Here is a 16178-nt window from a genome sequence, read left to right as displayed (position 1 = left end):
ACATTTTAGTGTAAAATTGTGGTTTTTCATTAAAGTGAACAGTACCTACAAGAAGCTTTTCGTTAAACTTCCCTTAATTTAATGGAGGACTAAATATTTAAAGAAAAATAAACTTAATACTCTGAACAAATAACTTTTAAATAAAGGCTGAGTTTTGATAGATAAAGCTACCAAGTTATTGCCGGCCGATTATGAAGCTTAACAAAATCCCCTTCCCCCCAATATTGTTGTGTAAAAAAAAAAATAACAAAATATTGTTAGCAACATTTCATTTATCAGCTGCAAAATGTTCAGTTACAAATGTTGTTGGAGGGACATATATAGACATAGTAAATACCATCAGAAACGCTACTTGATGGGAAACCAAGATGAGGATTATTGTATCAGTTTCCCAGCAGCAGCTCTGTAATTTTGAAATACAAATGCAATATTACACACAACCCTTTCAGATGCTCACCTGTGCTCATTTCAGTACTCGAATCGGACCTCAATCTTTTGGGAGGGCGATCCTCATTAGATAAGCCCATCGCTTGGTCCTCCTGCCTCACTGCGACATCATTGGAAGGCAACTGTTTTCTTCACACCGAACTAGGGTCCAAATCCACGATAAACTCACGTTCATCACAGCCTTCCAAATTGAACCCATTCCCAGCGAAGGACGATTTTCATAGGATGCCACTACGTCTACTGCCACTGGCCTGGAGGTACAAATAGTGCCGTTGGTGGAGAAAGAGAAAGAGAGAACCTGTAAAATGATCTCGTTATGAGCATCAGAGATCTTGTTCAGCCTTCTTCCACTAGAACGAATTTTATGGACTTTAGCAACTTAACCAAGCCTGGAATTTTGTAAAGAGCCAAAGTATCCATATTTGAGATTTCTGATCAATTTGGGATTCTTTTCTGTCTTCTTAGGGCAGTTGGTCCTTGAATTTTCCAAGCCCTTTTTCTTAACATATGTGCCACGGCGATCTCACATGCCACCACCTCCTTGATACGCGTCATAGCTACATTATGACCATTCCATAGAGCCGTAACTTTTGATCCATTTCCCACATTGTTATTCCTTTTCCATCAGTGTCTATGCTTTACATATAAAGCTTAGCCTCAGAACGAAACAGAAACAAAATGTCATAGTCCCATGCAAATTAATCAATCCACATATAAATGTACTCTGTGACTGTATAGTGTATCGGTGTTATGCAGTTTTTAGAAGAGAAAAAGGAAAAGGTACTGGAGCAAGCTTAGCACATCTTTAGAGAGAAAAACACAAATTCTCAAACCACTTTTGAGTTACGATTATTAGCATAATAGACTTTTATGATAGTACTCAGTAAAGCCGCACTTTTCCTACATCATTTTCAAAACTATAACAAGAATAACTAATTGTTCAGAATCGACTACAAAATTATTGCATAAGATATGGTTTGTACTCGCATAATCAATAACGAAAATCCTATATACAGAAAGACTAATTGAAACATGTGGATGTGCACCATCTACATTCACAGCAATAAAAACTTTGGCAGAGGCTTATCAATAAAATCAATTCCAAAAACTCAACCAAAACTCGGCAACTGGAACATGTGAATCGCACAGGAAGAGATGCTGTATTCACATATCCCAAAAGCAATTCAGGCAAAGCCGCAAAGGTTCAGTCCTTCACAGACCCACAAAGGTTCCAGTGCTTCATGGACCCCAAAAGTACAGTTTTTTTCAAGTAGATGGCAAACATGATCTAAATGATAGAAACTGAAATGAAATACGTAAATGAAATTTAAATCAATTATTAAAGAGGAAAAAGTAATGTATCTAATCGCGGAGCAGACAAAGCCCCTATCTCACAATGAAGACAAAACCCCTATTCTCATAGCAAAGACAAAGCCCTAACCTGAGAAAAATTGAGAGCTTCCAAATCCGAAAATAAAAAACGATAAGGAGATCAATAAACTTACAGATGAGTAATAACTTGATGAGTTGATCGTCGCTGTTAGCAATATATTTCTCAGTTGAGAGCTTTAGATATCTGCAGCTGCAAATTTGAAGATAAAGGAGAAGACTCGACTGCCAACTAGTGAAAGCTACACCAAACCCAAAAAAGAAAAAGACTAACATAATTGGAGCGATAGGGGCTGTCACTTATTTACAAACTAGCTTTTAGAGGCAACCTTCCAGAATCTTTTCAAAACTGCTGCCATAGAACCCCAGTGTTTTGTTTTAAAGCAGCTTTTTAAAACTTTACCAAACAATTGGATTATCAAAATTTTAAAAATAATGTTCTGTAAAGAAAAGTCTCAAACGCCAAATTATATTCACAACTGCCGAATATCGAATGCGATGTTAACAAGATCTAACACAGCACACCACAACTCACTCTTTGACTTTGTGACTGTTTGATAAACATCTAATTTATGACTATGTACCATAAACATATCTTGTAAATTATAACTATAGAGTATAGATAAGGTAAAGATTTAATATACATGTGAGGTGGTAACGAGAAACATTTCAGGTGTGAATTCTGGCATATAGCAAGCATTCACAACATATAACCCCATTCAGGATACTACAACAAGGTGAGGTCAGAGTGGAGCAAAACATCTTGGTTCACCTTCCCCTCAAGCTATTTTGTAAATCTTGATCAGCACTCAGGAAGAGATTGAGCAGAAGAAAAAGGAGAAAACGTTGCAGCTGATTCACTACAATGTAGTGGATGCTGTCGATGACTGGAAGAACTGATGTAGCTTGGTGATGCATTGCTAGGGCTTGGAAAGTGTCCAACAGATATGTATCTTGAATTCGGGGGTAATAAAGATGGGTAACCAAAGGAATTGGGTGATACAAAATAGGAAGCATGAGACCTTTGGGACGAGACATTTCGGAGGTCCATTGAACTTCTGCTTGCACTAATAGAAGGGGACTGGCGATAGGAGGACCTAAGAGACTGCTGAATGTGACTTGTGCTAGCATAAGAGTGAGAATGAGAAAGTGAAGGGTTCCGTGACAATGCTGGTCCTATCTGTATTGCTGAAGATGATGCTATTGATGATCTCATAGATGAAAGTACAGAAGATGCCACAGAGGATGGACTGGATGAAAGCAATGGTGTGGATTCTGAGGCGGGTAGATCACCTGTGTTAGCTCTTGCATCACGCTTGCAAACTGGACAAAAGGTTCTCCATGAAGTAAGCCAGGAATCCACACAGAAAGCATGAAATTCTGTCAAAACCCAGGAAAAAATTTAGTGAGATATGCATACTACTAAATAATTACTTAAGTAAATATATAGCTGAAGAGAAAAGTTGTTCAAGATTCTACATTCTGTATGCTAGTTCTATTGACATTGAACAAATTTCATTAGGCTAGATTAATATCATAGCAGGCTATCAAATTGGGAGATGTTTTAATTTTTCCTCAAAAACTACTTCACATTTTATCACCATTCAAAATTTAACCACTAACAACATTCTAGAATTACTGGAAAGGTATCCGAATTTTCAGCATACACAAATATATACATTGCCATTACAAAAGCATTACCAAGAGTTTGTACTTTGCAGGATAGGAATTATACTGCCATACCATGAAGTAAACATCAAACAAATGAGACGTTTTATATGATTCTTCCATCGTTCTAAGTTGGTCTCTCCTAGTGGACCACTATTCAGTACTTCAAACAAGAACAGATATTTGCCCAAAAATTCTATCAGGATTTCAAGCCTTGTAAGAACGCATTAAATAAGCTCTTTTTTCCTCTACTAAATAAAGTCATGAGATCCTATATGCTTTATTTACACAGCCAAGTGACTTTAAAGTCCCAAAAAATAATGCAACTTGTGGCACCCAACCCACTAGGTCAAGCCCAGTTGAAATCCAAAAAGTAGCGCAACTCCTGAATACTGATAATGGGAAACAATGAGCAACCAATTCTTTGTTTATACTAACTGAGCCATCATATGTGACCAACGAATAAACTTTAGCATGACTTAGTAGAGTAGATATCATAGATGCATTCAAAATGCTAACGCACGAAACACCCGGCAATCAATCAAACAAAAAAATGCTCTGCAAGGAACAATATTTTTCACATGGCAGAACAAAAAGAAACTTACTATGACGACATGGCAGAATCCTGAGTTTTTCTCCAACACTATAGTCCTCAAGACATATAGCACATGTTCTTGATGTACAGTTGTCCTCTAAAACTGCGGTAAATATCAAACTTGGCATTGCTTTTACTAAGCGCTTGCTCATCCCATGAAATTCTCGAACACGAGAAGCTTGAGGCCTTTCTCGTCTTATTCGATGCCTACGAACGAAAAAACAAGTAGCCAGCACTGCAGACATGGCAAGCAATGAAATGAAAGAGATTGCCATGATTGACCACGCTGAATTCTCAAAGCACGCAATTAGCCACAGCTCCATGTTAGTAAGTCCAGCGTACTTTTTTAGTAGTTCACCAGAAGCTTTCGAAACGAACACAGCATATATTTTTATACCAGCTGAATTTCCTGCCACTGTAGTTTCCACACAAAAGGGAATTACAGATTATAGAAAGGGCAAAAAGAAATTACAAATAAAATAAAGAATTAAAACTTAAACTACTTCGAGAGGAGAAAAGGGTATAGAGAAAAATAAAAATAGAGAAGAGGGCAGCAGTGCACAATGTTTATGAAGGCAAGGCCTATGCCTGAGGCATTGAGGTGTAAACCTTTCGGGCATTGAATAGAAAATTAAAATATACATATATGTAATTAACAAAGTCTGAATCTATCGTTCAAGCATAATAATCAACCTTCAAACAGTTTTTTATAATATCTTCCTCTTGTGAAACTTTTTGCTATAGTTTATCATCTTTCTAATTCTAGTTTTCATGCACCTAGTTCGAATAGATAAAGTAAATATAACTAAGCTGAGTTATAACTAGCAAGACAGTGGTTTATTTAGGAGCTTATGACAATTTGGGAGGCATGGACAGATTTGTGTATTGTTTACATCTCCAATAACACCGTTAATTTTCATTGATCAGTAAGTAATTGCTGGAAAGTATCGAACTTGACAAATCAAAACGCTAGGCATGAAAAATAGTTATCGGAAAAGGTCATTACTTGAAACCAAGACGCTGCTAACTTCGTTGTCGTAGATAATTGCAGCTTTGAAGCCTGCCTTTTGAGCTCTTCTAACTTTATCCTCAAAACTACACCCTCCTCCTCTCACGATCAAAACAAAAGGGGAGCTACGATTCGTGCCTTGTTCGACTTGATTAGTCAATGTCGAGCACGCATCAGGAGGCTCTGCCATATACAATACTCCGCATTCCCCCGAACCCTTAACCGCCGGAGCTGGAATGATCATCATTGTCCACCACCAAAATCAATAAAAACATAAACATGTCAAACAACAAACAAACACACAGATACATAGAATCATTATCAGTTTGGTCTCGCTTTCAGCTACTCTTGTTTCCCGCAATTTCTCACCGACCAAACGGAAATTTTCCCAGCAACCAAACAGAAATTTAAAACATGAAGAGAAAAGCAAAAGGAACTCACCGAAACTAGCCTCCAAGTCATCGAAAGAGAGAGTAACGTTGTTCCCGATCAGCACCACATTGGCGTCGGTGATGCAAAATCGGCCGAACAAAACCACCGCCACCGCCACCAGAACCACCGCCAGATTCATAGTGCTCATCAATCTCCCCATACAAAAACCCTAATGCACCAATTCGGATGTTTTAACTCTCAACTGGTTGGGGAAAAGGACAGACAGAGGAGCAAAAACGATAATATAATTTAATTAAATCCATCTCCTGATCCACAAAGCATTCCCCATTTTCTACCTACTTTGATGCTTTAAAATTAAAAGTGGAGTTCAATCATACAGGAACTCCAGTTCCTTCAAATCCATATTATTATATTATTATTATGTGATTAGTGATAAGTTTAAAATATAAGTGCTGTTTTAGCTTCCAGAAAAAACAAAAATAATTGGTTAAATATCTAAGGGCTTGTTTAGTATCTTATTTAAATTTTTTTATAATTTCTCAAAATATTTTTTAAGAATTTTTCTTAAAAACAATTTTCTTTGAGACTCAAGAATTTGTTTGGTTTGCGATTTAAAAATTATAAATCTTACAACTTAAACTGAACAAAGAGATCCAAAAAGAAGGGGTCTGAGAGAGAAAGAGGATAGAAGAGGAAATAAAGTAAAAGATAATTGGAGGGAAGAGAAAGAAGTGAGGATCGGAGGAGATAGAGAGCAAGATGAGCAAGAAAAAGAACTGAAGAATTAAGAAAGCGGATTGAAGGAGAGACGAAAAAGGTAAAAAAAAAAAAAAGGGTGAGAGAGAATAAAAGAGAGATAGATTTGGAGTGAGGGAATGAGGGAGAGAAAATAAAGGAATGAGTTTAAGTTTAAAAACTCTAAAATCTTACTTTTTCTGTTTTTAGATAATAGGCTATATTTTTTAGTTAGTCTTAAGTTCAGTTTTTTAAAATAGTCCTACCAAACAAGTTTTTAAGGTCTAAAGCTTGAAAATTGTTTTTGATTAAAAAAGTTGGATTCAAATAAAGTACCAAACAGGCTCTAAATTGCCCTTCATTTTACGAATAACCTCTCAAAGAAGCTTATTTGAGATTTTGCGGAATAATAAAAGAACTTGCCTGAATGTCATGCTGATTATGTATTTGTCTGATTTTTTTGATAAGAAAATATTGGACATATTTTTTTTTTTTTTGAAAAAATAAGATATTCATTAAGAATTGAGTAGAATACATATATATAAGAATATGATGCATAAATAAGTCTCGATAAAAACTTTACCGAAAATTTTAACCCGATCGAAGAAAAAAAAAAGTGTCATGCAAAAATTATTATCCTCAATGACAACGAAATGAAACATTACAAATGATTGTCTTCTAACAGGACATCTCAAATGTTTTTAGACCCTATTTTTTCAACGATAATAAATAAAAATACAGTGGATTGTATCGTCAACGACTTATAGGATTAGTCCACATTGGATTTACGCACGCGCACTCGCGTCAAGCATTTGGCGTTGGATTCATTGTCGGCTTTACCCATTTTCGTGCGGATTGGATTCTCTACATTGGCCTTACCCATTTTCTTCTTTGTTGGCTTTTTTTGAGTTGGAATCATCATGAATATGTGGATTATTAGGCGGAAAATCAGAAGCTTCATTAGAAGCTTTATCTAGCTTGTTCATTCTCATCCGCATTAGTGTTCCTCCTCCTTTGTCCTATTGGATTTGGAACCCTTTTTGAGATATGCATAAAGGAGTAGGATTCTTTCTCCTTCTCTTTTCGTCTACTTCCTTCTCCTCCTTTCACACTTTACTTTTTGTCTTTTTGTCATTATAAAAGAATAAATCAATATAAAATTTTGACGTGACTTAATCGTAAACATTCAAATAAATTGAAAGAGAAAGGAATAGAGATATTAGTAGAAGATAATCCTCCTCCATGCATAAAACACGGAAAGTTCAACGAAGTGAACATGAGGTCATCTTCAACCGAAATGACTAAATATAGCCATGTCTAGAATTATAGCCCTGTAAAATATTATTTTTAAATGAACGTTATCATGTCATACTCATATATCATCTCCAACCAAAGAGCTAAACAGAGCCCCTCAATAATTTATTAGTTTTAAGTTTATATTTTAAATTTATTAGTTAATTTAAATAAACTGCATTTGGATGTTTTCAAATCTAGTTGTTGGATTTAAATTAATTATTACAACAGAAGAGTTGAACCTCAAAAAAAGGGCTAAAAGCAGGGCTATATTTGGCCAACATGATGCCCATTTGGCCAAATAACGGCATGGGAGGGTCCATATAATTATAAGCCAACCTTCGATTGAAAATGAGTTTTTGGGCATATCATGTCGCTTTTTGGCTTTTGGACGTTTAGCCTCCTAAACAATTGAAAAATAAAGTATGAAGTTCTAACTCTAGTAACTTAAGAAGTGGGGCTTACTTCACAAGACATGATTTATGATTACAGACGCGTAAGTGGGAGTTAGATCCTATCCAGACCCATTTCATACGGACCATCCTGACTATTCAATAGAGAACGGACAGTAAGGATTAAAGCTATTTATTTTCTTAACTACTCGCTCACTTTTGCCAAACTCTTCTCGGTTCCCTTATCGGTAGTCGCCCCTCATCGACAGTTTTGAAAGAGAAACACAAAACAAAGGGCCTTAAACACGAGACACAATGACAACAAGAAATTAAAAGTTGAAATTTAAACATTTTTCATATTTTTGCATATGAAAATTAGTGAAAGGATGAAAATTTGTATTTTTTGATTTGTAGCTGAAACACCCCCACCCCATTTTTTAAAAATATTTTTAGTCTTAATTGGTGAGCCCAAGGGGCCCACCCCCCTGATTTTTTTGTCCCCCGAGCCCTCATCTCTCTCAACCCTCTTCTCTCTTTCTTCCTCTTCTTCTTCCCTTTCCTGCAACTCTCTCTCCCTCACTCTCTCGGCTCTCTCTATCTCAAACCCTCCGAGAGTGTTTCTTACCAACAATCATCACCATCGTCTTTATCTTGTTGCTACGAACTCAACCATAGTATTGGCACCTTGAAAGTTGAACCACGAAGCCCCGTACACGAGCTCCGGCGAGCACCGCCCCTTTCGAGGCCATTTCCGGCCAAACCACGGCGAGTTGGCCGGCGTGTTGTAAAAACTGTATTTAGCCAGAATAAATCTTTCATTGATAGAATGCTCAATATATATACAATACCTTTCCTTGTACAACAAGAAGACCTAGAAACTAGGAATACGATAACAGAAAGTATCAATTACAAATCAATTAAATAAAACATTCCTATCTAGTTACATTGACTTTCTAACACTCCCCCTCAAGTTGGAGAGTGGATGTCAAGAACTCCCAACTTGCGCAACATGGATGAAAATTTTTCTTTGCCTAAGGCCTTTGTAAATATGTCTGCCAATTGTTGAGAAGAACTGACATATCGAGTAGCTATAGAGCCGTCTAAAATCTTGTCCCGAACGAAATGGCAATCCATCTCTATGTGGCGTGTTCTCTCATGAAAGACAGGATTAGCAGCAATATGCAATGCTGCCTGGTTATCACAAGACATAATGGCAGGTCCTGAAATTGGTACATGCAAATCTGTTAACAAATACCGTAACCAAATGAGCTCGCAACATGTTCCAGCCATAGCCCTATATTCGGCTTCAGCACTAGAAAGTGAGACCGTTTTCTGCCTCTTAGTCCTCCACGAAATCAACGAATTCCCCAAGAATATACAATACCCAGTCGTAGAACGTCGAGTTATCGGACAACCAGCCCAATCCGAATCACAAAAGGCCCTCAAAGTTAACTTATTATCTGACTGAAAATATAAGCCCTGACCTGGTGCAGACTTCAAATACCGCACAATTCGAAGTGCTGCATCCATATGTGGTTGACGCGGTTGATGCATAAAACGGCTGAGTACATGCACGGAGTATGTGATGTCTGGTCTAGTAACGGTAAGATAAATCAACCGTCCTACCAATCTTCGATACAAAGATGGGTCTTTGAGTAATTCACCTTTATCTGAAAGTTTGTTTTCCTCCATTGGAAATCCTACTGGTTTTGCACCCAAAAGGCCGCAATCCTTGATTATTTCAAGGGCATACTTTCTTTGTGAAATACATAGTCCTCTTTTTGAACGAGAAACTTCAATACCCAGAAAATATTTCAGATTGCCAAGATCCTTAATACGAAAGCGAGTATGAAGAAACCGTTTGAGAGCATTAATGGTATCTAAATTGTTGCCCGTAATAATAATATCGTCAACGTAAATCAACAAAGCTGTGAAGGATGTACCGTTCTTTTGGGTGAAGAGAGAATAATCTGCTTTGGACTGAGTAAAGCCAGCGGCAAGGATAGCTTCTGTGAATTTTGCAAACCACTGTCGAGAGGCTTGCTTGAGACCATATAAGGACTTGTTGAGGCGGCATACAAGGTTCTCCCCCTGACGCCGAAGACCAGGAGGAGGGGACATGTAAATTTCTTCCTGAAGGTCGCCATGAAGAAAGGCATTGTGAACATCAAATTGTTGAAGAGACCACCCTTGACCAGCGGCAAGAGCAAGTAGACAGCGAACGGTGATCATTTTTGCAGTGGGAGAGAAAGTGTCATGATAATCAATCCCCTCGGCTTGAGTGAATCCTTTGGCCACTAAACGAGCTTTGTAACGCTCGATAGAACCATCAGCATTATGCTTGATTTTGTAGACCCACCGACAATCAATGGGACGCTTGCCGGGAGGAAGCGGAGTAAGAGTCCAGGTATTGTTGGAAGAAAGTGCCTCAAGTTCTGAATCCATAGCTGCGCGCCAATGAGGGTCTTGAAGAGCCTCTGCAAAAGAAGAAGGTTCTACACTTCGACTAATGTGAGCAACAAAAGAAAGATGCAATGGTGAATATCTGTGATAGGAAATAGAATTACAAATAGGATAACGAGTACCTTTGGTGGAACCGGATGACGAAGGCGACGAAGATTGGAGTGGGGGCAGCATCACCTGCGAGCAAACGTAGTCACGGAGACGAACATTGGGCTCCTTGTGGCGTGTGGAAAAACGGGTGGGTTGAGTAGAAATAGGAAGGTCAGGGGTGGGGTCCGTGGGGGGGTCCGTGAGGGGGTGAAAGGTGGGAGGATGTGAGGATGAGTCCGGCGGTGGGGATGGATCAAGCGGTGTGGAAGTGTGGGGGACAATATCTAGTGGAGTAGTGGTGGAATGGTCAAGGGTGATGGGATCAAGTGGGATGGGTAAAGGTGTGGAATGAGGTAAATCGGATAAGGGAGGGGAGGGTGCAGCGGTGTTGGATGGATCAAAAGGAAATGTGTCTTCAAGAAAAATAACATCCCGATTGGTGAAAATTTTATGTGTCTCAAGATCATAAAGCTTATAAGCCTTTTGACCTGGGGGATAACCAAGAAAAACACATCGATGAGCCCTCGGAGAGAACTTGGAGGAAGGATGGACAGACGTGGCATAGGCAAGACAACCGAAAACACGCATATGGGAATAAGAAGGTGGTTTGTTGTATAGTATCTCAAATGGTGATTTTCTGGAAAGTAATGGTGTAGGGAGACGATTTATGAGATAAGTGGCGGTGAGAATACACTCCCCCCAAAACTTAACTGGTAAATGAGACTGAAAACGCAAAGCTCGGGCGGTTTCTAGGATGTGGCGATGCTTGCGTTCTACAACACCATTTTGTTGTGGTGTGTAAACACAAGAGTGTTGATAAATGATCCCATTGTCAGAGAAGAAATCCCGCATGGAATAAAATTCACCCCCATTATCGACTCTAATTTGTTTGATTTTGGTGTGAAATTGAGTTTCAATATAAGCAAAAAAAGTTTTGAGGGTAGGTTGTGTTTCATGTTTGTGTCGCATTAAGAAAACCCAGGTGAAACGAGAAAAATCATCAACGATAGTTAAGAAATAATGAGCACCAGTAAAGGAGGCAGTTTTATGAGGACCCCAAATGTCACAATGCAAAAGTTCAAAAAAACTAGAAGTTGAAATGGAGCTACGACTAAAAGGTTGGCGAGTTTGTTTCGCCAACGGAAAAACATGACAACGATGACTTGAATCAAAAGGGAAATTTAAGGTTTGATTTGCTAAATATTGTAGACGCCCAAGAGAAGGATGCCCCAGACGGCGGTGCCAAAGGTCAGCAGAAACGGTAATGAGGTGACAGGAGGGTCGGTTTTGCAGAGAGGAATTAGAAGCCAACGCCACAAGGTAATAGAGATTGCCCCGTCGCTTACCAACACCAATCGTCACCTTCGAAATCAGGTCCTGTAAAATGCACCAAGAGGGAAAAAAAGTCACTGAACAATGTAACCCATCTGTAATTTTTCCAACAGATAATAAATCAACTTGGAAAGAAGGCACGCATAGAACATCTTTCAATTGTAGTAAATCACTTAATTGAATATTGCCAATCGAAGTAATAGAAGCCTTCTCTCCGCTAGGCAGTGAGACAGGCGGCAAAGAGGTATTGTTAATGGAATTTGTCAATAAACTAGATGAGCAAGTGATGTGATCCGTTGCTCCGCTGTCGATGATCCATCGACCGGGAACAAGTGGAGACAAACCTGAGGGTGGTGGAGAAGTGAGAGCGGCATGGGCTTGTGGTGCTTCATTCGCAGCTTGTGATTTGTCATTCTTGGAAGTCAAGGCAGAAAAGATGTCTGCATATTGCTTCTCGGACAGGTTGGGCACAGCAGCTTGAAGATCCTTGATGGTGGGAGTAGAAGCAACGTGATGAGCAGAAGAACTTCTACGAGAGAAGCCGCTGCCACCACCATTTTGTTTGGAGTTGCGTGTCGTGTTGGGATTGTGACGGGGATGATCCGGTGGATAACCATTCTTCTGCCAACAAGTCTCAACGGTATGATACTTAGCGTCGCAGTAAGAGCAGTGAAGAGGAGGTCGACTGTTGCTGCTGGTCTGCGACTGTTGGTGCTGCTTCTTGGAAGATTGCTGCTGATGGCGAACCGCCATGGCTGCTGGTTCAGTTAGACTGCGGGATCCAGTGCCTAACTCCCGTTGTTTTTCTTCTTGGATGATCGAGGAATACGCTTGTCGGTAGGAGGGAAGTGGATTCATCAATAGGATTTGTCCACGAATAGCACTGTAAGACTCATTCAATCCCATGAGGAACTGCATAAGTCTATTGGTTTCATGTTGTGCGCCACAAGTGCAGATTGTCGAAGAACTATAGGATGCTAACTCATCCCAAAGACTCTTCAATTTTGTGTAATAAACAGCCACAGATTGTTGGCCTTGGGTGAGAGAGGCAATCTCTCTTTGAAGCTGAAAAATTCGTGGAGCATTGCTTTGAGAAAATCTTTCCCGAAGATCTTCCCAAACTTCATAGGCTGTCTTCAAGTAAAGAATTGAATCTGAAATATCAGATTCAATGGAATTGATGATCCATGCAAGTAACATGTTATTGCACCTCTGCCATGCGGCGTAAGCATCGGGTTGCTTTGTTTCAGATGGCATGTTCACCTTGCCGTTAATAAAACCAATTTTGTTCTTGGCACCTAAAGAAATCTCCATAGCTCGGCACCAAGTGTTGTAGTTGTCCCCAGTCAATTTTTTGGAGACTAAAATCAAACCAGGATGATCTGAAGGATGAAGAAAATAAGGGTCGGCAAAACTCTCGCCGTCGCCCTTCTTGATAATGGTGTTGTCGCTGTCAGCCATGGAGAAGGAGAACAACGAACGAAAAAAAAGGTTCTGGTGGTTTCGGCAGAGAAAAGAGCTAGGGTTTGGAACCTGCTCTGATACCATGTAAAAACTGTATTTAGCCAGAATAAATCTTTCATTGATAGAATGCTCAATATATATACAATACCTTTCCTTGTACAACAAGAAGACCTAGAAACTAGGAATACGATAACAGAAAGTATCAATTACAAATCAATTAAATAAAACATTCCTATCTAGTTACATTGACTTTCTAACACGTGTAAGGTATCATTCTCTTCGTCTCGTCGAGAACTACAACTTTCCTTTTTGTTTCACTCAATTTCGTTGAGTATTGAAGAAGTTATACTCATTTGAATCTTACCCAGTTTCCGGCGAGTCCGACGGCTTTCGAGGAATTTTTCGGCCAAACCACGGCGATTTAGACGTCATGTGAGGTACCATTCTCTTCGTGTCTTCAAGGGCTACAACTTTCGTTTTTGTCTCGCTTGATTTCGTTAAGTATTGACAAAGTTATGGCCGTTTAAAGTGAGTGTGGTTTTCCGGCCGATTTCCGGCTTTCTCTCCCATTGGGTCCGGCGACCCACCAAAACCCAAGGCTTTGGGCCTTCCCTGCCGAGCCCAGCCCTTTTGTGAGGCCTTAGGGCCAGGCTTTATATGTGTGTATTAGGTGTGTGTGTGTGTTAGTTGTTTGGGTTTGGGCTTAAGCCCAAACCACCCATTTTCACCCTAAACCCTTTTAACCTTAGAACCCTAAAATCAAAACCCAATAAATCCTAATCCTATTTAACTTAAACCCTAATCCGGATTTCAAGCCTAAAACCCGTTAGACCTAATTTGACCGTTGACCTCCGGTCAACATTGACTTTAGAGTTGACTTTTCGGGTTTTCGTCCGGGACCCTTTTTAGGGTAATTCGACGTTCTGAATCCGTTTGCAATGTCCCTTTTCCCAAATTCAATTTCTATTATATAGTTTTATTTATTGGACTATTTATGTGCTTAGGGGCAATTATTGTGACGTTTTCGTCTTTGCTAGTGGCGCAGCTTTTGGCAACTAAGTACCGTGAGTGGACCCCTTCTAAAATTACATGATTTGATAATTTAATTGCATAAATGATTAGCATGCCTACGAATTTATGATTTGATTTATGTGAAGCCTGATGATTTAATATATTGATTATCGTCTCGTGTTTTGGTGAGGAATTATTTATTAGCCTATATTGAGCTATATTTTAATATATCGTATTTTCTATTAAAACCATGAACTGGTAGACTATCTGATAAATGACGATAGGATGCTAGAACATGATTTTGAACCCCTCTTTATAGTGTAGATGATGATCGGTAACCTACGCTATGAAGTGGTATTTACGAAAGGCGTAACATTTTGTGCGTACCTAGTAGACACTATGCCGCCTGGGGCGAGGATCTAGTGTTGGCATTTAGGCCGGGATAAATAATCCCTAGCTACGGGCTGAGGGACATGAAGAGGCATTGGGCCGGGTGGTATTATCTCTGGCTACGGGCGCAGAGACTTAGGTGCAGGCATTGGGCCGGGAGTTATATTTATTCGGTGATCTTACTAGCAGCACACCGCGTTTACGAGACGATCTACGAGATGTTTTACGCGATGATTTATATGATGTTTTCCGCGTTATGGCTTTTGAGATATTTTGGCATGCTAGGATTTTTATTAAATCCATCACTTATTATGCTAGTAGTTTTCATTATATAAACTTTGGGGGTTAGTACATTGATAACTGTTTTATTATTATTATATATAAACTTGGTCCACTCACCTTTGTTTTGCGCCCCCATTCAGGACTTAGAATCAAGGCACCTAATCCCAACGTCAAGGCACTTCCGCAGCAGCATCTTCGAGTCCTCTCGGGGTAGGACCCACTCCTTTGTTCATTCAATCTTATCTTAATTCTTGTTAGTGACTAGGTTTAGTTGTATGCTCTGAACACGTTCCTAAATTGTTAATTCATTGTATTTCAAATTTCTAACCTTTATTTATTTCTTATTCTTAGCTTTTGTATCAATTAATGGCTTTCGTCACCCCCGGGTGTCGGCCAGCACGTGTCGATCCTGGTATTCGGAGAATATCAGGGTCGGGGCGTGTCAGTAGCAATATTGAAGGTTTGGAAAATCGAGAGAGTTTCCGGATTTTATTGCAATTGAAAATTAGTGGAAGGATGGAAAATTGTAGATTTGCAGCAATCTTGAAGGTCTGAATCTTTTCTTCAATGAATTGTGGCGTGGAAAGAGAGAGAGAAGACGTAGGCTTACACAAAACAAACAAAGTTTGGGCTAGTGCTTCAGTTAGGTGTAAAAGAGAGAAAAATAAAATGATTAGAATTATCGACCATGTGTTGTATGGTGATTGATTAGGATAAAATGGTCTGTAAAGTCCACATGAAATGGGTCCGGAAAGGATCCAATTATGCATAAGTGAACTTGTACAATATTTTGGATCTTCTTCATAGTAGTTGGAGATTTCCTCGTTAGATAAGAAAGCACCTTAAGAATCTGCCTGATGAGACTCCAAATGTTTATTTGATGGGTTTGAGCTTCATCTTGTACTCTAGGAGGATGTTGAATGTTTCCACCAAGTTTTTTATGTTTTATGACCGCTACTTGCCTTTCACCATGATGTCATCAACATAGACATTCATGGTTTTTTCGATCTACTTCTTGAACATCATGTTTACCAATCGTTGGTGAGTCGCTCCTGCTTTCTTGAGATTGAAGGGCATGACTTTATAGTAGCATGTGTCTCGCTCAATGACAAACGCAGTATTCTCCTTGTCGGGCACGTACATGGCAATCTGATTGTGGCCTCAATATGCGTCCAAGGTGAGGGTGCACATTGCTTGAACACTCGTTCGAGGCTGGTTAAGTGGT

General features: G+C 39.2%; 2 protein-coding genes across 5 annotated transcripts in view; one reads left to right on the top strand and one right to left on the bottom strand.

Annotated features, from left to right (window-relative positions):
• LOC126602265 (uncharacterized) overlaps nucleotides 1-16178 on the top strand; it is a 91064-nt gene that overhangs the window by 73995 nt on the left and 891 nt on the right. Inside the window, exons 1-4 of one of the 3 annotated variants that reach the window (XR_007616055.1) lie at nucleotides 13570-13707; nucleotides 14275-14334; nucleotides 15094-15163; nucleotides 15305-15903. Coding sequence is in view for 1 of the 3 variants with exons in the window: in XM_050269095.1 (XP_050125052.1) it covers nucleotides 15094-15163 (70 nt within the window). In the remaining 2 variants the exon portion in view is untranslated. Of the gene's footprint in view, nucleotides 1-13569; nucleotides 13708-14274; nucleotides 14335-15093; nucleotides 15904-16178 lie in introns of those variants that run through there. The other 2 variants (XR_007616054.1, XM_050269095.1) reach the window with 2 other exon arrangements.
• LOC126602256 (receptor homology region, transmembrane domain- and RING domain-containing protein 2-like) lies at nucleotides 245-5901 on the bottom strand. Of its 2 annotated transcripts, XR_007616053.1 has the most exons (5): nucleotides 5550-5901; nucleotides 5106-5339; nucleotides 4110-4514; nucleotides 1953-3216; nucleotides 245-1103 (listed from the first exon to the last, which is right to left on the bottom strand). XR_007616053.1 is itself a non-coding variant. In XM_050269084.1 (4 exons), exons 1-4 carry the CDS (start codon nucleotides 5698-5700, stop codon nucleotides 2639-2641), a joined length of 1368 nt encoding a protein of 455 aa, XP_050125041.1. In that variant the 5' UTR covers nucleotides 5701-5901; the 3' UTR covers nucleotides 245-2638. The 2 variants fall into 2 exon arrangements, 1 of the variants encoding a protein (XP_050125041.1); XM_050269084.1 differs by having other exon boundaries at nucleotides 245-3216.

This window comes from Malus sylvestris, chromosome 15, assembly GCF_916048215.2.
Source record: "Malus sylvestris chromosome 15, drMalSylv7.2, whole genome shotgun sequence".
Taxonomy (NCBI): Eukaryota; Viridiplantae; Streptophyta; class Magnoliopsida; order Rosales; family Rosaceae; genus Malus; species Malus sylvestris.
This window is presented reverse-complemented; position numbering and strand designations above follow the sequence as displayed.

Coding starts and splice junctions, on each gene's coding strand:
- LOC126602256 (XM_050269084.1), bottom strand. CDS start 5,700: ATGGGGAGATTGATGAGCACTATGAATCTGGCGGTGGTTCTGGTGGCG. Junction 4,515..5,105: donor TAGCAGCGTCTTGGTTTCAA/GTAATGACCTTT, acceptor TGGAAACTACAG/TGGCAGGAAATTCAGCTGGT. Junction 3,217..4,109: donor GATTCTGCCATGTCGTCATA/GTAAGTTTCTTT, acceptor GGGTTTTGACAG/AATTTCATGCTTTCTGTGTG.